Source organism: Stylophora pistillata, chromosome 10 (assembly GCF_964205215.1).
Source record: "Stylophora pistillata chromosome 10, jaStyPist1.2, whole genome shotgun sequence".
Taxonomy (NCBI): domain Eukaryota; kingdom Metazoa; phylum Cnidaria; class Anthozoa; order Scleractinia; family Pocilloporidae; genus Stylophora; species Stylophora pistillata.
In genome coordinates, this window is record NC_142528.1 from 9103501 (window position 1) to 9124547 (window position 21047).

The window sequence follows — 21047 nt, forward strand, 5'->3', positions numbered from 1 at the left end:
CAAATAATTCACAAATCGACACCGTGGTCTGGACTCTTATCGACAACGATATTCGTCATCACAGTGGTCAAAATGTTGTGGACTCACGAGGCAAAGCAGGCTTCGACGAGATTCGAACTCGTGCCTCCTGGATATCTTTGGAGTAAGGACAAAACAAATCGCTATCCTACATGATTTCTCGGTAAGCAAGCAATATCACGCATTAACTTATCAACTCAGACCCCGGAAAAGTCGATGAAAGTTTTTAATACGTGTGATGCATGATCCTTGAAGTAGAGAGCGCTATTTATGCAATAGCGAAAATCAGACCTGAAAAAAATCAGGCCTGTACGGGATTCGAACCACTGACCTCTGCGATACTAGTGCAGCGCTCTACCAATTGAGCTAACAAGCCAACTGGGAGCAGGCCGTTAAGTTGATTCGTAATAAACCTGTGATGATAAATCAGATACAATGTATATATGAAGTTCATATATTTTGAACTGCGGTATTAGATACGTGTGATGCATCATGCATCACACGTATCTAATACCGCAGTTCAAAATATATGAGCTTCATATATAAATTGTATCTGAAAGTTTTTAATATATACAACTGATATAAATATATATATATATATATATATATATATATATATATATACACAAATGTGAAAGAAGGTAATTATTACTAGTTACTCGAGTTTCACGCTCTAGGCGATCATCAGACTCAGTTGTCTACTGAGTTGTAGACAAACTGAGTTGTAGACAACTCAGTCTAATGATCGCCTAAAGCGTGAAATTCGAGTAACTAGTAATAACTTCCTTCTGTCACATTTGTATTTTGCTCTGCACATTTCTGCATCGAGCACTCCAAGGATAAGTGAAACAACTTTATTTCTTGAGTTTTATAGAAATTAGTTGCCTCTGACTGTTGTTATTTTTGAAACAGACGTTTCGGCTAATGCTTAAGACTTCATCAGTGATATGACAAACGAAGATCGTTATCATACGCTATTTAAAGTTAAAAACGTGACGTGAAGCTTGCGCGCGTAACTATGTATTTGATGCTCGCGCGAGGTCTTTATAGGCTTCTGGAAGTACGATGTGATCGTTCCCCGCATTCGGATCTAAAGTAGAGTGCCAGGCTTCAAGGTAAAGTCTCTCGTGGTAATTAGTTTCGAAACCAACGACCCTGACGTTTGTGAAATCCATGTTATGGTCGAAAAGGTGGACCTGGCTTGCGACTTTGGAGTTTAAGTCAAAACCTGCAACAGCCTTTTTGTGCTCCGCAATTCTGGTCTTTAATGATCATTCTGTTTGGCCATAGTACTTAAAATTACACAGTGGGCAATTGATTTTGTACACTATGCCTGACTTCTGGCGGTCAGGTTAGTCTAGCTCCTTGGGGCGTGGAAAAAGGCTGTTGATTGTTTGTTGTGGTTTGTAGGCTACTTTGACTTTTTGTTGTTTCAAAATGCGACTTATTTTCTCGGAAACACCCTGTACATACGGCAGCACTACAAAGCCATTGAAGTTGGTCTGGGCGGGTTGTTTAAATAACACTCTCTCACAGTTCCGTATAAAAGGCATTGGATAATTGTTATCTCGCAGAACGGCCTTTACTCGTTGTATTTCTTCCCGTCTGCCTTTATTGGTAGATGGAATGTTGTTTGCTCTTTTCAGTAAGGTGTTGATAACAGATCTTTTATGGCACATAGGATGACAGGAAAAGAAATCGAGATAACGGTCGGTGTGTGTCGGTTTTCTATAAACATCCACCTGAATTTTTGTGCCGAGTCTACTTGTTATGGTGTCTAAAAAAGACAAGCCTTGTCCGTTGGTGTTTTCTAATTCTAAAGTAGACTGCATGTTCGGGTTAATTGAGTTCAAATGTTTGTGGAAATTATCGACTTGATCCTTTTTGATGCAAGAATGACTATCGTCAACATACCTAAACCACCATTTGGGAGGGTACGGGAACGTGGAGATCGCCGTTTCCTCAATTTCTTCCATAACCAGGTCGGCTAAAACAGAACTAATTGGAGAACCCATGGCGCATCCAAAAATCTGTTTGTAGTGGTCGCCATCATATTTAAAATAATTGTGGTTGAGGACAAATTCTGAAAGTCTCAAAATGTTAAGAGGAAGATTGGTACGTTCTGCTAGATTCTGACATGTCAGGAAATTCCTGTTAAAGAACGTAACGTTACGATAGCCCGTGTAGTATATTGCCGCGCATGTACACATTGTTCTGTCTTTTAAATTTCGGTGGATTGTAACCGTTACTTCTGGCAGTTGCCTGACGATTGCTTCGCAAGAGGAATGAAATTCAGAGTTGCAGTAAAAGTTCAAGTAACCTAAATCTTGAAGTATAATTATATGTATATATATATATATATATATATATATATATATATATATATATATATATATATATATATAGCTCTTTGGCATACAAAGCTTTGCTTTCATGTCCAAATTGAGCACTCTATCTAGGATGAGTCATTGCTGTTGAAATTGCGCATGCTCGCTAGTTTACCCTAGTTTGAGCACTCTGGCATGGCTTAGACGATACCACAAAGGTTGGGTCGTTTGGGGTGACCGTCTCGGTTTTCCCCCATCCTAGCAACAGCACTGTACTGATGAGGCCCAGAAGGCCGAAACTGTCAGGGAGGTTTATCCGTGATACATCCCCTGGAAAAGTGCCGCGCCCTTACACTCCGGTGGCTTCCCCCGGTGGGCGACGAGATTTACGAGGCCAAATGGGTCTATTTCGCGCGATATTGGATCGGCTTTTCGCTGTGCCACGGAATTAAAAGTTGGGCGTTTCTCCGGTCCAACGGCGTTCCCAAGTATTCGGAGGATGCACAACCCCCTATTTACCGGGCTGCTCTCACTCTGGTCGACCGGCTGAGGGTGGGTTTTGACTCTCTGCCGGACCTCAATATTCCATTCCGTCACGATGCCTCAGTGTGTACGGAGTTTGACTGATGAGTGGATCAACTTTTGTTGGTCTACGACACAGGCTGTATTAAAATCCATATGTGCGTAACTTGAGTAGTCCATTTGCTACTGTAATCGCTCCTTCGTTGTCGAGCACTGTCCTGGATCCTACGTTGCCTATTTCGCTTATATATATATACATATATATATAGATATAACTAACTGCAGACAGTACTTTTTTTTTTTCTTTTTTTGTCAGATCAAATTTTATTCACATATTGTTGTCATATAAAGTGATTGTTAATTTGATTGAAGATGATGAAATGATTTAGCTACGGTGATTGGAATCACAAAAAATCAGGGGAAGTTATGAATAACGAAACTTGAAAAGACAAAAACCGCTGTGCTGTAAGGCTAGCGGGAGTGATTACAAACCACAGTTATACAAGATTTATCGAAGTGTGCCAGGGGGCTGGGGGCTCTGTGGAGTACTTCAATTAAGAAAACCCCATCAGGGCGAGGGGATAAAATTTTGAGTGTAAGGGTCTGGTTTTCGTATGTACACAGAACGCTCCGGTGAGTCCACAAAGTAGTGAGAATCGCGTGCGGAGCAAGATTGAAAGCGGCGCTGATGCGAGAGCGAATTCGGGCTTTGATTTTAGTGATGATTGTTTGAGCTGGAGGCCGTCTAGGTTCAAAAGTGTCCAGGTTCCGGGCGGCCCACAGCTCATTAAGCGTAATTTTAATCAGAAAAGAACAGATCAGATTTGAGGGTTCAAAGTGGGAGCCGCGGGGTAGTCCCTGGCGAAATAAAATAATTTTTTTCCAATAAAGGAGAGGGTTTATCATAGAGTTGGGTGAGCAATTTCGACACCCAGCTCCACACAGGGGACACCAGGCGACATGAGATAAAAGCGTGGGTGATGGTTTCGCGTTCTCTACAGCCTGCGCAATGATCACTCACGCTGAGGCCTCGCCAGGACTTGAGGTAAGCCCTGGTTTTAACCACGCCGTGAGCGATCCGCCACGCAATTTCGCTCTCCCAATTGGTACTCAGACCAGCCCCAAAGATTTCTTTCCAGACATGTGCCCAGTTAAATTGAGTGGCCAAGCGGTTTTCCCACTGCCCGACGTAAGGGAGCCGCTGGGGGGGAGGGGGGGTTAGCTTTGAATAAAAGGTCCGGATAGTCTTCCCTCTTCTCCTTGAGTTTCCACAGGTACTTGCTCAGCTCTGTGTCATTTCGCCGTCTCTCGTGGTTGAACGACATTCGATGGTTGCGCCATCTAGTCTTAAAATCTGTCGCTGTGAGGCCAACGTACGTTTCAGTTTCCTCCCTGGTAGCGACTGTGGCTTGGTAGACAACCTCGCTTTGCAAACATTTCCCTCCTAAAGGGCATTCGTTTTCGTTCCTGCAGTTGCACAATCTTTGGGGGCGGCTATCTTCGGACATTTTTGCGTTCCTGATTGTGGCTTTGTTATGCCCGGGAAGACAATTCGATTTCATGGAAAATTATTGCTAGGGCTAGAGCATATTCCAATGCCACAAAACGTTGTAATTTATGCCTCACTGAGAAATTTTTTATCTTGTCGTATCCACATGAAGCCTCTTTAAACAAGCGAAGTGAAATAATATCCAATTGTAGACATCGGCGAAAATATATTCTCAAGTATTCTTAACGCTATTATCGCCGCGCGCATGGTTTTCAAGATTTGAATTTTTTAAACAATGTCATGTGATTACGTTTCTGAGTTAGAGTTAACCGTCACGATGCCTCAGTGTGTATGGAGTTTAACTGATGAGTGGATCAACTTTTGTTGGTCTACGAAACAGGCTGTATTAAAATCCATATGTGCGTAACTTGAGTAGTCCATTTGCTTCTATATATATATATATATATAATATATAGAAAGTTTAAAAAATTGCGAGGATGGACAACTTCTGACGTAAAAAATATAAAAAATTTTAATAAGAAACGTTTCGGTCAGAGACCTTCTTCAGTAAATAAGACCTTCTTAAATAACTGAAGAAGGTCTCTGACCGAAACGTTTATTATTAAACTTTCTTTATATTTTTTACGTCAGAAGTTGTCTATCCTCGCAATTTTTTAAACTTTCTACGTTCGTGTTGCACTGCGAATCTTTTTTGATCCTCCTGGCGCGGTGCACCTTTGCTGGCCTGAGAGTTCCATTAACGACTATATATATATATATATATATATGTATATATATATATATATATATACCACAATACCACAATACCACAAATACCACAAAGGTTGGATCAATACCACAATACCACAATACCACAATACCACAAAGGTTGGATCGTTTGGGGTGACCATATTGGTTCTCCTCCATCCTAGCATTAGCACTGCACTGATGAGGCCCAGAAGGCCGAAACAGTAAAAAGCTTCTCGGCCTCTTGAGTTAAAAGGCTTATGAAAAGTTTATTTTTCTTGCTTTTGCAGCAATTGGTCAACATGGACAGCCAGGAAAGTGAAAATATCAGCCAGTTTACTACCGATAACTCGACAGCGAATCCAGGAGACGTCGTAGACGCAAGCGTGGTAGAAGGTTCACAGTCCTGGGACGCAGACGTGGAAATCGAAATCCCTGAGGTACTGAAAAATCTGGAAAATAAGGGTGTGAAATTTAAGGCCGTGCCTTTTTTGAATGCTCCTAGTCAAAGTAAAATCACGAAGGATCGCTCTATCTATTTTAGCGTTGATACAATCGTCACATCGCAAATAATTCTCGAAGCTTTTGACGCGGCAGAAATCGATATTGACGCTATCACCGGAATCCAGAGAAAGGCGTCCAATAGATCTTGGATCGTAACTTTTAAGAGCCGTGCAGCTAAAGAAGCCGCTCTTGAAACACCTTTTGTCGTGATTGCCGGTCTCAAAGTGTTCTTGGGCGACTGCGAAAATCGTTTGGTCCTCGTCAAGATCCATGAAGCCCCCGCTGAACTACCCGACACTGCCGTGATTGGCCGACTCAGCCACTACGGTCGTGTCCTTTCATTTCGGCGCGACAAAATTGCACAACATATCGAGAATGGAGTAAGAAAGGCTCGAATGGCGCTACATCGAACTATCCCTGCCAACATCAACATAGCTGGTGAACCTATTAAAATATGGTACCCAAATCAGCCAAAAGCTTGCCGGAATTGTGGAGCTACTGACCACATGGCCAAAGACTGCTCTGCAGTCCGTTGTTTTAATTGTGAATGCCCTGGGCATCGAGCTCAAGAATGTAAAGACTCGCCAAGATGTTCCGTTTGTTTAGCGGACAACCATTCCATGCCTCAATGCCCCTTCCTGCTCTTCAGCGCGAACGTCGACAGTGAGCCAACGCCACCTAAAACTGAAGAGGAAAAGAAACAAGAGCGAGCCCAGCGCGCCAAGGAAAGAGAAGAAAGGCAGAAAAAACTACAACAACAGAGAGAACAACAGCGACAACAAGAAGAACAACAGAAATTACTAGAAAAGCAGAAACAGCAAGAACAACAGAAACAACAAGATCAAGAGAAACAACGAGAACAACAACGCGACGAAGGTAGAAGAGAACGACCAAGAGAACGAAGAGACGAGCGAGGGAGGGACGATCGAGAAGAACGAAGAGATGACCGGAGAGACGACAGAAGAGAGAGAGATAGAAACGATCGAGATTATTATCGCGGCCGCGATGACCGCGATAGATCTTCCCGCCGTGACTACTCTGGCTCCGAAACTGATGATGATGGATGGGAGAGAGTTAAACCTAGGAGAAGGCGGTACAGACATTAATTTTTTATTTATATTCAATGAGTAAGCTTAAAATAATTTCTCTAAATGTGCGAGGACTCGGGTCCTCCAGTAAAAGTCGAAAAATTATTCAAGAATTAAATTATTCAAACTGTGACATAATCCTTTTACAAGAAACACATGTCTCATGCAAAAAACAAGCGGAGGAATTCGAAATACTCTGGCGCGGCAAATGTCTGTGGTCCTTCGGGACTGGCAGGTCTGCCGGTGTTGCCATCCTCTTTTCTCTAAACTTCCCAGGCAAAATTATCCGTTTTTTGACCGATTCCGAAGGAAGAATATTGAGCTTACTCATTGAGAGTGCCGAAGTGTGACGTCATGTTACCATGGTAGCATTTTTGCTGGATCTAAACACTATTTGGCGTCTTTCGTTACATCTCATCATAAAATGGGCCAATGCTTCGTTCCCGACTGCAATCATCAGTCAGAAAGTCACAATTGCAGCTTTTACCGTTTCCCCAAAGATCCTGCTCAAAGAAGAAAATGGATTTCTCTAATAAGGTAGGTTGATTTTTGGTACAATGACCACCATGATGCACGGCCACGTGTCGGTTATAGTTACGCGGAAGATGGTTTTATTTAACCACTCAAAAGTGCACTGACCTGTGGATTATACCTTTGAAAGACCTCTAGAGAGAAAAAAAGCTTTTTTTTACGTTATGATTAAAGTTTAAAACCTTCGTTTTCTCTCTCCAGACGAGCTGATCGTGAACCTGGCAAAGGCGCTCGAGTTTGTAGTTGTCATTTCCGAGGAAGTAAAGAAGAAGGCCCCGAGGTCTTTTCCTGGAATAAAGACAAACTATTTGAATCTCGAAATGCTCCAAAAAGGAAAAAGCAAAGAACTGAAGTCCCAGAGACAACGACTATCGAGCAGATCCTTTCAGAATCTTCGACGAAGAGCAACCAGAACGAGCCTTGCGAGCTCAGTTGCGAGGAGATGCAAATGAAATGCACTACTTTGCAGACTGAAAATATCCTGCTACAAGCAGAGCTAGGGACATTAAAGACCCAAGTATCCGAGTTGAAAGAAAAAGAAAGCTACTTAAAAAGAAACTACAGCTCTTTTAACATGGATTCAAAGGTAATCAACATGGAAACTGGCCTCCCAAACAAAGAAATGTTCCACATTGTTGTCGAATATGCCGAAAGATACCGCAACGATATTGTTTACGTGTGTGGCTGGAAAGTAGACAAGATATCTTTTGAAGATCAAATATTGATAACATTGATGAAGATTAGACATAATTATCATAACTTACATTTAGCTGAACTTTTTAGTTGCAGTACTGCTACAATAGCGAATATTGTGACAACATTTATCCATGTTTTGCACCAAATTCTATATGAAGATCAAATGGAGATAGCTGTTCCATCCAGACAAAAAAACAAAACTTCACTTCCAGGCTCATTTAGCTTATTTGGAGACTGTCGTATGGTAATAGATTGCACCGATATCGAGGTTGCTACACCTAAGCTTATGAGTGACCAAAAATTGACATATTCAACGTACAGGGGTATGAATTCTTTTAAGACAATTGTTGGTGTGGCACCCAACGCGGTTATAACTTATGTAAGTAAACTTTTCCCTGGCTCAGTATCAGATAAAGTAACGGTTCAAAAGTCAAGAATATTAAAGCATTTTGTTGCTGGGGATATTATACTTGCGGATAAAGGGTTTTTGATAAATGATATTGTTCCTAATGGTGTATATGTGAACATTCCCCCATTCTTGAACAATGGAAAATTTACAGAAAGTGAAGTTAAGTTAACAAAGAGCATTGCAAAATGTCGTATACACGTAGAACGTGCTAATGCTAGATTGAAGAACTATAAAATTTTAAATTTTGTGCCACCATACTTGCGATCCCTCTCTGGTAAGATTATACAGCTATGTGGTGCTTTAGTTAATTTACAAAACCCATTAATTAAGGAAACCAATGACACTGTTGACTTTGATTAGTCATTTTAATTGAAATATTGATCATCTTACATCAGTTTACTAAGGCCTGGTATACATTGGCATTGTCTGATCATAGTTAATCAATTAACTGTATTCTGATACAAAGAGTGGACAGGTGTTGTGTGATCTGTGAAAAGCTTGTAACCCTATTTTACTTGCTCATGATACAAGGAATCATGATACACAACTTAATGACAAACTATTTATTTCTGATCAGTATTCCTGCCACCACACCCTTATGCTAGTCTTATTATGAATTCAGATAACCAACTGTATTCAAATACGATTACAATGAATCTATCATTTTCTTGTCTCAAGTAGCTAATGTAAAAACCCCAGCAAATGTTGCTGTTTAAAGAAAAACAATTTTAAGATTAACATGAACATTTTTATTTTATATACACCCTTCAGTTACTGCATATTTGTTGTAAAAGTTGCAATGATTTTACCAAATAAAACAATATTTTAAAAAATATTTCTAAAAGTATGTATTATCAAATCCATTACTTTATAAAAAACTACATTAATTTTACAACAAAGTCTTAAAATTTAAAGACCACCATCAACAAGTGCAGGAATCATGTGAATTGTATAAAATTCTTGAAGTGAAAGAAGATTTGGTTCCCATGTGCAGTCTTTCTGGATTGCCAACACAACAGTTTGCATTGTTGTCCAAACCACAAAGTAACAGATTTGCTTCCCAGTTATAAACAGCTGACCCTGGACTTGATGCCAGTAGTGGTGGGATTGTTTTAAACAATAGCCAGCATCTCTCTTTACTAAACAGAACTTAGGGTCTTTAACAGCCTCCTCAATTGTTGAATTGCGATGTGTGTAAGGGCATTTGACTTCAATGATCGCATTGTCATCAACAAGTCCATCTGGTGATGCACCCAAAACACCAGACTTGTGTAGCCAAAGGCCACAATCCTTTACTACTTTCATTGTTAATTTGGTGAAGGCCTTTATTCCTTCTTTCTCGTTAACGACACCCCATCGAACAGCCTGCACTCGAGAGATGTCGTATTCTCCAAGAACACGCTTGATAAGGGAAGGAGTGACTCTTTTTGCTTCAAGAACTGGACCAAAATTGCTAGCAGTCAAACGTCCTTTTCTCACCACATGCCACTCTCCACATTCACGTTGCTCTTTCGTGATCTCACAGACTGATTTCACTTGCTGCTCACTTACTTTCAATTTTTCCAACAAGAAATTTGTATCAAGTCCGCTTTCAACAAACTCTCTCGATAAAATGATTTCTTCGACTGTGGAGATCGGCAGACGATTCTCTTTGTCAGGTTCGGGGCTCAAAAGCCATAACATTCCTGTGAACTCGCCGTATCTCTTCAGCTTGTTCCGTAGCCATTCTCTGTCCTCATCTGTAGTTTTTCGTTTTAGGACTTTAGTTTCTTTGGGTGGATACAGATCTTCTACCGTTTTAACCACCTCGGATGCCTTTTGTTTCTTCCACTGACATTCGATGTCAGTTCTACTTAAGTTGTGGTAGCCATGAAGGAACAGAGCTACAGCGTGACTACACTTTGAACCGCCACGAGGGCACTCGCATTCTGTGGAACGTATTTCGTTTTCTTGAAGATATATCTGCGAAGGAAAGAGAAAAAGAAATATAAGCTTACTTTTCAAGATTTCCTTTAAACGAAGATTCGAAATCACTTAATTTAAATAAGTTTTGGTTTGGCGATGTTAACGGATAGACATCGAGTAATAGAAATTTTACACTTACTGTGACTTTATACGTCGTACTTTTCATGCTCGCTTGCACTGACCCTCTGATAATTCCATCACAATAGCAAAAAGATAGAACGTGTCCAGATTGGTAATGGTTTTCGCCACGGTTTAAAGATTTAGGCTCATCTGAGAAGTATTTTGCGAACGATGTTATCGACAACGCCGCCATGTTAAACACATGTGAGTTTGTTTAGATCCAGCAGAAATGCAACCATGGAAACGTGACGTCAGGGCTTCGGTACTCTATACTATTTCGGATCGTAAAAGTTTTTTCTCTTGTCTGCACAATTACTTTCTCCCCCAAGGGGATCTAGTGATCGGGGGAGACTTTAATTGTGTAGACAATGTCCTAGATAAATTAAATTGTTCCGCCATCCTATTGTCTGATCAAAAACTTCTCCGATCCCTTTGTGCTGACTTCTCACTTACAGACATTTGGCGCAAAAACAACCCGCGCAAAGTAACTTTCACCTGGTCTAACAAAGACCATACCCAGGCATCTAGAATTGACCGCTTTCTCGTCGCTAAAGGCTTAACCCTAGTAACGAAATGTAATATTCTTCCATGCGTATACGACCTATCCGATCATGACTTTGTAAAAATTGAACTAACGACTAACCCTTCTAATCACGGTCCTGGAATTTGGAAGTTCAACAGCTCTTTACTCTCAGATGTAGAATTTAAAAACATTATGTCAAAATCGATTAATAACTTTAAGCTTAAAATTCCCGAATTCGCCTCCCTTCGCGAATGGTGGGATGCTCTAAAAATTGAAATCCGCAAAACAAGTATTTCACACTGTATCCGTAAACAGAGAATAGCAAATGCCAAAAGAATCCTAATTACTAAGCAATTAACCCATGCTAAAAACGCTTTACATTCTAATCGCTTAAATAACCCAGGTGTAATTAGCGATTTGGAAAGCCAATTGTCCTCTCTAATCTCGAAAGAAGCCGAAGGAGCTAAAGTCCGCTCCCGAGCACAATGGTTCGAAGAAGGCGAGAAACCAACACGCTATTTCTTCCGTCTGGAGAAAAAACGAGCTGACATGAATAGTTTTGAATCTTTTTTTGACGAGAACGGTGTTCTCAGAAATTCTCAAAATGATCTTGAAAGAATTTTAACCAATTTCTACAAGAATTTATTCACCAAAGATCCTCTTGATATGCGAATTCAAACTGAAATAATTGACGACCTCGAATTTTCACTGACTGATTATGAGCGCAATCTATGTGAAGGCCCTTTTTCTAATAAAGAATTACTTACTGCATTGGAAGGCCTTCAGACCGGCAAGTCACCCGGTTCTGATGGTCTCCCAACAGAATTTTACTCGTGTTTTTGGAACGATTTGAGCGAATCTCTCCTTTCTGTTTTGAACGAGGCCTTTCTTGCTGGCTCCCTCGCGGATAGCCAGTACGAGGGCCTCCTACGACTCATCCACAAAAAAGATGATCAACGCCTCGCAAAAAATTGGCGCCCAATTTCCTTGTTAAACACTGACTACAAGTTAGCATCTAAAATCATCACTGAACGATTGAAAAAAGTCATGAACTCCATCGTGCATTCAGACCAAACGTGCGGCGTGGTCGGCCGCACTATCTTCTCAAATTTGGCCTTACTTCGTGATGCCCTTGACATGATTGACAAAACTAATGAACCAGGTATTCTCATTTCCTTAGATCAAGAAAAAGCTTTTGACCGAGTTGACCACGAATTCATGATGAGAGTATTGCGTAAATTTGGTTTCGGCCCCTCCTTTTGTGGGTGGGTCGAACTATTTTATTCTAAAGCCTTCTCTAGAATCATTGTTAATGGCTCCCTGTCCCCCCCTGTCCACTTAAGAAGAGGGGTGAGACAAGGATGCCCATTATCTCCTCTCCTTTATGTGCTAGTTTCAGAAGTATTATCAACGCAAATCCGTAATTGTAAAGATATTGAAGGTTTCCTGCTCCCCGGAGCAGGGGGCCTTCAATACAAAATATCCCAGTACGCTGACGATGCTACTTGCATCTTAAAATCCGAAAGATCTCTTTCTTCACTTCTCCGAGTCGTATCAAAATTTGAACAAGGATCTGGCGCTAAACTGAACACGTCCAAATCTGAAGCAATGTGGTTAGGAAAATGGCGAACTAGAATTGAATCTCCCTATGGCCTCAAATGGGTCACTAAAATGAGAGTGCTTGGTGTTTACTTCTCAAACGGCCTCGTCAATGTCGACGACGACAATTGGCGGGCCAAATTAGACAAACTAAGTTCGGTTCTAAATCTTTGGAAACAAAGAGACCTGTCTTTTATCGGTAGAACCTTAATTGTAAACACTTTAGGCGCAAGCCGTTTATGGCACGTTGCTAAAGTCATCCCCCCACCCCGTTGGGTGCACGATAGCTTTAAGTCGATCATTTGGCCTTTTATCTGGAAAGGAAAAATGGAAAATGTAAGTCGCGATCGCTGTTGTGCGCCCCCATCCTCTGGGGGCCTCAACGTCGTTAATTTTAAAGCTAAGTGCGCTAGCCTGCGCCTTTCTGTTTTTTCCAGTTTAAGAGATGACTTTGGCACATCCAAATGGCATTACCTAGCTCGATATTTTTTAGGACATAAGCTAACTATTCTAGATCCCCGTTTTTCTTTTCCCACAAATTCTGGCCCCTCTTCCTTCCTTCCTTCCAATTACTACCGGCTTTGTTTAGATAATTTCCGTACCTTGCATCAGAAAACTGGTGCCTTACCTGATTTACTCACCAGTAAGAATTTATATCTTTTGTTGCTTGACCCCGTCTGCGTTGCACCCCGGTGCTCCGGTTTTTGGGCGTCTGCTATGGACCGCCCCATCAATCGTTGGGCCTGGGTGTGGCGCAAGTCTCGCCTAAAGCTAATTGAGAACAAGAAGAACGATCTAATTTGGCTATTGATCCATAGAATGATCCGCGTAAGATATCTCCTAAAGTCTTGGGGATACATCAATAATGACAAATGCGCGATCTGCGGTAAAACAGAAACTATTGAACACTGTTTCTTGGGATGTCCCAGAGTTGTGAAAGTCTGGGACTATTTCTCTCCCCTTTTTCGTGTTCTACTCGACTCCCCCTTCTCTATCTCCCCTACCTCTATCTATTACCCCTTTTCCCTAGACCAATCTACCACCAGTATATCCTTATCTAACTTTCTCAAGGCAACCATCATATATTGGTGTTGGCTTGCCAGAAATAAAGCTACCTTCGAAGGTTCTCTTTTGAGCTCCAACGCGATTATCGACTTAATTAAAAAAGATGTCCAACTCAGAATTCTTAGCAGCGACACTGATACCTTAAGGAATTTTTGGTCTTTTAAAAACGCATTTTGTTCGGCCGATGCTGGTAAACCTGTCTTCTTTCCCTCTCTTGCTCCCCCCTGAACCTTTGTATATAATAAAACTTGTTAAACCTCGCCCATGAGGGGTCCTTACTCCGGGCTACAGGCCCGCGCGCTGTTTGCGCCCCACATGGTCGGGACAAAACTCTTTGTAAATAGTAAATAGAACTTTATAAATAGAAAACTTGTAAATAGAACTTTGTTAGCTCTTACAGGTGGGCGCTTACTCCGGGCTGTTATAGCCCGTGCGCTGTTCGTGCCGCCTGTAAGAGAAAATGTCATTAGTTAATGGAGACCTGTAAACACTTAAGTAACTCATAATTTAATTCGAATACTTTAATCAATTAGAATTGTAAATAGATATCATTGACGAAATAAAACCGCCTGGTCTCCAGGCTTTTATATTTAAAAAAAAAAAAAAAAAAAAAGTACTGTCTGCAGTTATGTATATATATATATATATATATATATATATATATATATATATATATATATATATATATATATATATATATATATATATATATATATATATAATGTATATACATAATGACACCAAATATATATATTATAAAAAATGTGGTCGATTTGATATTCGTTAGACTGGTTGTTTACTTAGTTTCCATCGTTGTTGTTTGTTTTTTTTTTCCCAGAGACGACATATTTGTGCACGCATGTCTTTTCTATGATTCCCCTGGCCTTTCCTGCGCGAAAGTTTTGGAGTTTATCACTGTTTCTGCTTGATTTTTATCGCTTTTGTTTCCAGTCTCTTTTTGTGGTTCGAAGACGACATATTTTTGCACACTAATGCCTCACCTACACATGCCTTTTCTCTGATTACCTACGGTGTTTCCTTCGCGAACGCTTAGCTTTGCAGTTTATTCAAACTGCTTCTTAAAAGGCCACAAGAGTATACTTACTCTGAGAAGTGATTTACTGCAAAAGTCACTCTCCCATTTTGAAGAACCACTACATTTTCCACTAACTGCTCTGTGATTTCATTCCATTCTGTTTCATCTTCAGAGCGTCGGCAAAATATCCTGACGTCAGTGGCCGAATAGTCTGGAAATTTGGGTTTGTCTCCCCGAAGCGTAATAGGGATCGTGAGCCTTGCAGGCGCTAAAAGAGGAACTGGTTGGAAAGGTGAAATATGAATAATTGGTCCGGCAACTGGTAATTCTTTCTGTTTATAATCACTCCGTGGAACCTCTTGCACCTTCAAATAAAAATGAAATTAGAATTAGAAGAAACTGTTCTGTGTGTAATGTTGCAAAGTCCAAAGCACCTCAACTTCATAAAAAGTTGGTGAGGCATTCGTAAGAGACAATTATTTCTCATAGAATTCGCTGACAAACTGAGGTAACATCATGTTTATCGGATCCGGCGCGTAGGCTGGTAAATCTGCCGTCACTTTCAGTTAATATGTAAAAATGTTAGAGAATAGTCTGTTAAAAGTGACATAAAAGTACCTTTACAGTGAGAGCGATGGTTTTTCCTGGAGGGAGAGAACCTACAGGGAATGTTACACTCACTCCCGGATGGTCTGACAGAATGCAGGCAAATGAAGATGACAATGTCGAAAGGTTTTGAAACGTGAAAGACTTGAGACGCCAGACAACCGCGAATGAAGAAAAACTCGTAATTTCTGCCTCCGCAAATGGAAATAACCAATCTGGGTATTCTTCCAATCTGGAATGCTCATCTTTGACATCTGAAATGAGTTAGAAGTTGTGGTAACTTTCACGTGGCAATCAACAAACCCTCTACTTTCTCTGTTCCTTCAGCTTCACATTTAGATGTGTAACTTCGATTGTCATATTTTACCTTAACTGGCAGTAATGTCGCAATCTGATTGACTTATTTGCCGTTGTCGAACGCTGCTCGCATCAACATGTTACGCAACGTGTCACGCTCTGAAAGAATCTTTCTATTAAACGTCGACGTTATGCTAAGAAACAAATCGATAGTGGTTAGCGCGGTCTGTACTCTTATCAACAATGATATTCATTATCACAGTGGTCAAAATTTGTTGTGGACCCACGAGGCGCACAACATTATGACCTGTGATGACCGATATCATTGTTGATAAGGTTACAGACCACTAACCACTGTCGATTTATTACTTTGAAGAGGTGAAACATCTGAAGTAGTAGTTGGACGATCGCACAAGATAAAATTGAAAATGAAAATGAGCTACTCTAATCAAATATAAAGTTTGCAAGAAAGTCTCTTGTTATACTGTAAAAGTTTTCGGTGGTTTGGTGCAAAGGGCGAAAGACATGCAGAACAATCCAATAGAACAACTAACAGAAAGGTGTACCATTTTCAGCCTAAACATAGAGGCACACGAAAGGGTAAGGAAGCTAACCCTTCAACTAAGATACTCCCTCAGGAAAAATATATCTGTTAACACCCACTTTTTAATGCCCACTAGAGCACTTAATGGGACTTGCCCCTCAGTTTTACTTACAGGATAGTTTGAGGATGTGCTGTTTTACTGCCCTTTTTATGAAAGAGGTAAAAAAAAAAAAAAAAGAAAGAATGGTTGTACAAAAACACCATTATATAAATTATCAAAAAATCTTCTACCAGATGGTTTCCAAGCCCATTTGGTTTGCAAGTCTCTCCAATCATTGGTCTTCTCATTGATCAATTCTTTGATTACCAATTCGTATCCTTTGATGTCACTAGCACTGTGGGATAAAGCCAACTTCACTTTCTCATTGAACTTGTAACTTTTCTTTGTACCCGATAGGCTTCCACAAGCTAGTTCTAGCACACTGCTTACCAAGGCCTCATTTCTCCCAAGGGGTGGTGATAGAATGTGTGGATGCCATATCGAACATGTGACCTCTGTAGGTGTTGGAAGAGCTTTGGAAGGGATAATCAGGCACGATGGGACGTTTTGGACCATTTGTATTCCTCCTTCCTTGGAAATCTTGCTTCTGTAAAATGAGAGCTGATGTAAAATAGGCCATTTTCGATATATCAAAACTGTAACATGGCTCAGAGGCTTGGGAGAATATGAAAAAACATATTATTTATTCATCCCCTAACCTTGAAGTGATTTCTTTTGTTTATTTATGTATTTATGTGAACAAACTTTACTCTTTTCCATCATTTCTTCATGGCTTGCTCACAGAAATATTTGTTCTCACTTTGCTAACAAATTCATCAAACATATTTTTTAAGGTTAGGCAATGAGATTGGAGCTACAGTTTACATGGCTATGTTTAGCCAATCAAAGGGCTAGAAATTTAATAAATATGCTCTTTTTTTAAGTATACTTACCTACTTACCATGACCTTGTTATTCCACAATGACTCTTTTCGAGAGGAGGCAATCATGAAAAGAAGAAAAAATTAACCAGTCAAAGTTAAGACAATCCTGTCAAGTGTCAAGATTTGGTCTGAGGTGCTGTATCAGATGAAACCTATCATAGATCCCTTATAACTGAGTTTCACAACAGAAAACAAAAGCCAGGTAATAACAGTAACCCATATGAAGAAAGGAAAAATCACAAGATGCCATTGGGAGTCAATCATACAACAACAAAAGACGATAACATTACAAGGAATCTACATTTCTGCACTCTTGGAGAAAAACCTGCCAACAATACTCTATTGGCAGGTGATCTTCCAGGATATTACTACATGTTATAGTATAGATTCACCACAAGCAAGTTCCTAGGGCTCAGAAGTTTGTAATTGTCCCAAAACTTCACAACATCTACCGGCATATAAATTTAGTTTTTTTGAGTTCCAGATTCTTTTTCACTTTACCTTCTCTTTTCTGACGTTTCACAACTTTAGGTGTTTCTTCCCGTTCTTTTTCAGGATCAGTGGTGAAGATAACAGATGGGCTTGAAGTTCCACCTAAAAGTGCACAGAGCAATATTAGCTTTCAGTGTCTTTCATGTGTCAAACAAAAATGTACCTCAGCAGCCTGGAAGTTGCCATGGAAACTAAACCATGTACAGCCCATCACAACTTAAATCAAAACAACACAGACAACCCAACGTGTGGAATCAATGCTAACCCAAAAGGTCTTGCATGAAGCCCATGAACTCATCACGCTTTTCCTTGCTCTGTAGTGGTGTAGTCTTAAGATAGTTTTTCCAAGCTGATAAAAAGAATTTCTCTCCAAGCACTTGGAGAGATTTTGGATGAGACACACTTCCCTGCATTTCTGGTGCAGCACATGACGTTTGGAGCTCATCCATTTGGTATTTTTCAGACTCCACGATGGAAGCTGTTGTCTGATTATTGGATTCAGCAGGTTTTTGGTCTTCCACATCAATAGTAATATCCAACTTATCAACTGCTGATTTGTAATAAGAAGTCAAAATTAATCATAACCCTTATAATTTAACATGATGTCAATCTTGAATCTCTAAATGTAATTGTGAAACTCATGAAATATTTTTCAGAGAAAATCCACCAAAAACTACAGCCAGGGAAAGATAACAGTTGAATCTGGTTCCTATGAGGGTTCAACTCCTTTTTTAAGAGAGGAAAGAAGAGATACTCTAGGAACAACAATTGCAATGTCCATTCCAATTCCCAGCCTAATGGGCATTTCTCTCAGGAATCTTTATGTAGTTATTTCCACAAAAATAACACAATTTTTGCATAACCACATGTTCAGCATTTCCAATGCTTTGTAATCAGACCATTTTATTTCCAAGCCTTCAGTAAGAGACTAATTTTCTTTAAGATTTTTTGCCTTCACTGTATTTTACTGGGACTAAGAAAGGAGAGGACAGCAATAGTGGTATCTTTCTCAAACATCTTGTCCTTTCTCTGTTTGATTACTATTTTTTATAGGTACATTCCCATCTTGAAGCAGGATTATCGCTGTAATAAAATAAAAGAGACCATCTCTGTAGTCATCACTACAATCAGATGTGTTCTTTCTATTTCCCAGCAAGACTTGGCAAGGTGAAGTAAGTTTTGAAATTGCACAGGAATAATTAAGTTACCTTTTTTCCAACATCTTAATTTTTTTTAATTTTCTAAAATATCACCCCATTAGTATTGGATGGTAGGTGCAACAGATTAAAGATAGCCACAAAGGAGGGAAAAAATCTCCTCAGCAGCCTGGAAGTTGCCATGGAAACTAAACCATGTACAGCCCATAACAACTTAAATCAAAACAACACAGATGACCCAACATGTGGAATCAATGCTAACCCAAAAGTGGGAGGGAAGGTAAGAAAATAAGGGAAACAAAGCTAGCGAAGTAGCAAGAAAAACCAAGCTAAAGAACATGGCAAAGTTGTTCCTGCAAAACCTCTCTTTGGCCTCGCGACATCCCTGTGGTGAAACCATTGCATTTGTGACATCTGTACCCCAGGTTTTAGCCTTGCCTAAATTACCTTTAGTCTCATTATTGTTATATAGACTGTAATGACAGCAAAAACACTTAAGTGTTACAAGCATAGCATGAAGAAAATATTATGACGAGGAGGATGGAAGATAGTGGGAAAAAAGGGTTGCGATCATATCTCAACATTTACAGATAGATACTAGATAGATAGACGTTTACTAAAAAATACCTTAACAGCAGCTGGAAGCTGAATTGCAAAGGTGTACAAATCATGTACTAGAACTATATAATAAATCAAACCTAAAAGGGAACTAATTTACATCTACAATTATAATAAACGTACAAAAACTTTGCTATATTTAGATGAACAATGTGCAGTTTTTCAATAAATTTCCTACATTTCCAGACAGGATAAAGCAACAATATCACATGGATCTAAACTGTAACAAAAATGAAGAACTGAACCTACCATTTGCATTTTTTGCCACTTTCTCAATCATTCCTTTGAATCTCTCACATTCTGCTCTCCAAGAGTACACCTTTCTGTAGTTATCTCTAAGCCGTCTGGCTTTAGCTTCTCTTTCTTCAGCGCCTTCTTCAGACACCTCTCTAATCCTTCGTGCCCATTCATCTGCATCTTCATCCAATTCAACAATAACAGTGTTCCCACCTTCAACTTTTCTCAGAGCCTCAGCTATGCCAGATTCACCAGAAACAAGTATAGGAATACCAGCAGAAATGGCTTCGAGCGCGACAAGCCCAAAGCCTTCGGTACGAGGAGGTAGAGCAACCAAGTCTGACTGATAGAACATCAACTTAAGTTCTTCTGGATCACTGTAATATCCACGGATGGTTAGTTGGTTGCGGCTCACTCCAGTGTTGTCAAGAAACCATTGCTCAACTTGTCGATGTTCACCAGGAGATGAGCCCACAAATGTCAGCTCAAAGTTCCTACCCAGAGGCCCTATGGCATTTGCGACAATATCGTATCCTTTCAGGGAGAGATCCTCAAAGGTAGCTCGGCCGAACATAGACACGTTAAAATGCTTTACTACTGCTCTGTCTACAGCCAACTTCGATTCATTGGAAAACATTCCAAAGATCCCAGGAGTGATAATCTCCACCTTAACATTAAGGAGACTTCTGCTGTACTTCTGTTGTAGATGGGAGCCGACGGCGACGACTGCATCTGCTGCTTTACACAACTCAATTTCCATCTTGTGCTTCTCGTTCTCTTCGATCGTATCTATTGTAGCTGTAATTGTTTTCTTGTATTTCCCAAGGTCCTCACAGAAGACGTGGACGAACTGAATCCATTTACATTTTGCAGCTCGTACAATGTGGCACGCTGGAGTTCCAAGTTTTCTGCCGTGACCAATGACAACATGTGGATGCTGAAGCTCGGGAGGTGGAACTTTTAACCAGTCTAAAGGATCACGCGATCCAGGAACAGCCTCAGCGTTAATTAAATTCACACCATGTTTTTTAGCATCTTCTCTGTCTCGATCATCGCTTTTCGAAACGTAGCAGTAGATTTTCATGCTACCAGTCGATATTTCTGCCAAATTAATAACAAATTCACGATTGAAAGTTGATAATTCACCCTTCAAAGATATCCACTCGTCACAGAGAAACATAACATCAAGAACCCTCTGTTCTTTCTTCTCATCTTCGCTGCTTGCCGCAGTGGACGCACTCGGCCCTGTACTCATTGTTAGTATTTCTTTGCTTTCAATAAGTTTCACTGCACTAAATTCCTGATGTTTCAGAAGTTTAGGTGTTTCTTCCCGTTCTTTTTCAGGATCAGTGGTGAAGATAACAGATGGGCTTGAAGTTCCACCTAAAAGTGCACAGAGCAATATTAGCTTTCAGTGTTTTTCATGTGTCAAACAAAAATGTACCTCAGCAGCCTGGAAGTTGCCATGGAAACT

At 40.2% G+C, this 21047-nt stretch overlaps 3 protein-coding genes and 1 pseudogene across 5 annotated transcripts in view; 1 reads left to right on the forward strand and 3 right to left on the reverse strand.

Moving 5' to 3' along the window:
• The window catches only part of LOC111347280 (uncharacterized), a 28369-nt gene that overhangs the window by 5278 nt on the left and 2044 nt on the right, over nucleotides 1-21047 (reverse strand). Inside the window, exons 2-8 of one of the 3 annotated variants that reach the window (XM_088736812.1) lie at nucleotides 19586-20956; nucleotides 17827-18108; nucleotides 17571-17663; nucleotides 17080-17113; nucleotides 16378-16733; nucleotides 15258-15499; nucleotides 14709-15004 (exon numbers count right to left, since the gene is read on the reverse strand). In XM_088736812.1, the coding sequence (XP_088592938.1) occupies nucleotides 14709-15004; nucleotides 15258-15499; nucleotides 16378-16733; nucleotides 17080-17113; nucleotides 17571-17663; nucleotides 17827-18108; nucleotides 19586-20956 (2674 nt within the window). Of the gene's footprint in view, nucleotides 1-14708; nucleotides 15005-15257; nucleotides 15500-16377; nucleotides 16734-17079; nucleotides 17114-17570; nucleotides 17664-17826; nucleotides 18112-19585; nucleotides 20957-21047 lie in introns of all 3 variants that reach the window. The other 2 variants (XM_088736811.1, XM_088736813.1) reach the window with 2 other exon arrangements.
• LOC148721710 (uncharacterized) lies at nucleotides 742-4906 on the reverse strand (annotated as a pseudogene).
• LOC148721711 (uncharacterized) lies at nucleotides 7045-9166 on the forward strand. The gene is made up of 2 exons (XM_088736838.1): nucleotides 7045-7232; nucleotides 7428-9166. The coding sequence occupies exons 1-2, from the start codon at nucleotides 7120-7122 to the stop codon at nucleotides 8689-8691; spliced, it is 1377 nt and encodes a 458-aa protein (XP_088592964.1). The 5' UTR covers nucleotides 7045-7119; the 3' UTR covers nucleotides 8692-9166.
• Nucleotides 8683-10609, reverse strand: LOC111335341 (uncharacterized). The gene is made up of 2 exons (XM_022941225.2): nucleotides 10436-10609; nucleotides 8683-10293 (listed from the first exon to the last, which is right to left on the reverse strand). The coding sequence occupies exons 1-2, from the start codon at nucleotides 10607-10609 to the stop codon at nucleotides 9241-9243; spliced, it is 1227 nt and encodes a 408-aa protein (XP_022796960.1). The 3' UTR covers nucleotides 8683-9240.

Excerpts from the sequence above, each read along its gene's own strand:
- LOC111335341 (XM_022941225.2), bottom strand. The coding sequence starts at position 10,609 with ATGGCGGCGTTGTCGATAACATCGTTCGCAAAATACTTCTCAGATGAG. Across the intron at positions 10,294-10,435 it reads GTACGACGTATAAAGTCACA|ATATATCTTCAAGAAAACGA; the intron begins GTAAGTGTAAAA and ends TTTCCTTCGCAG.
- LOC148721711 (XM_088736838.1), top strand. The coding sequence starts at position 7,120 with ATGGGCCAATGCTTCGTTCCCGACTGCAATCATCAGTCAGAAAGTCAC. Across the intron at positions 7,233-7,427 it reads AAATGGATTTCTCTAATAAG|ACGAGCTGATCGTGAACCTG; the intron begins GTAGGTTGATTT and ends TTCTCTCTCCAG.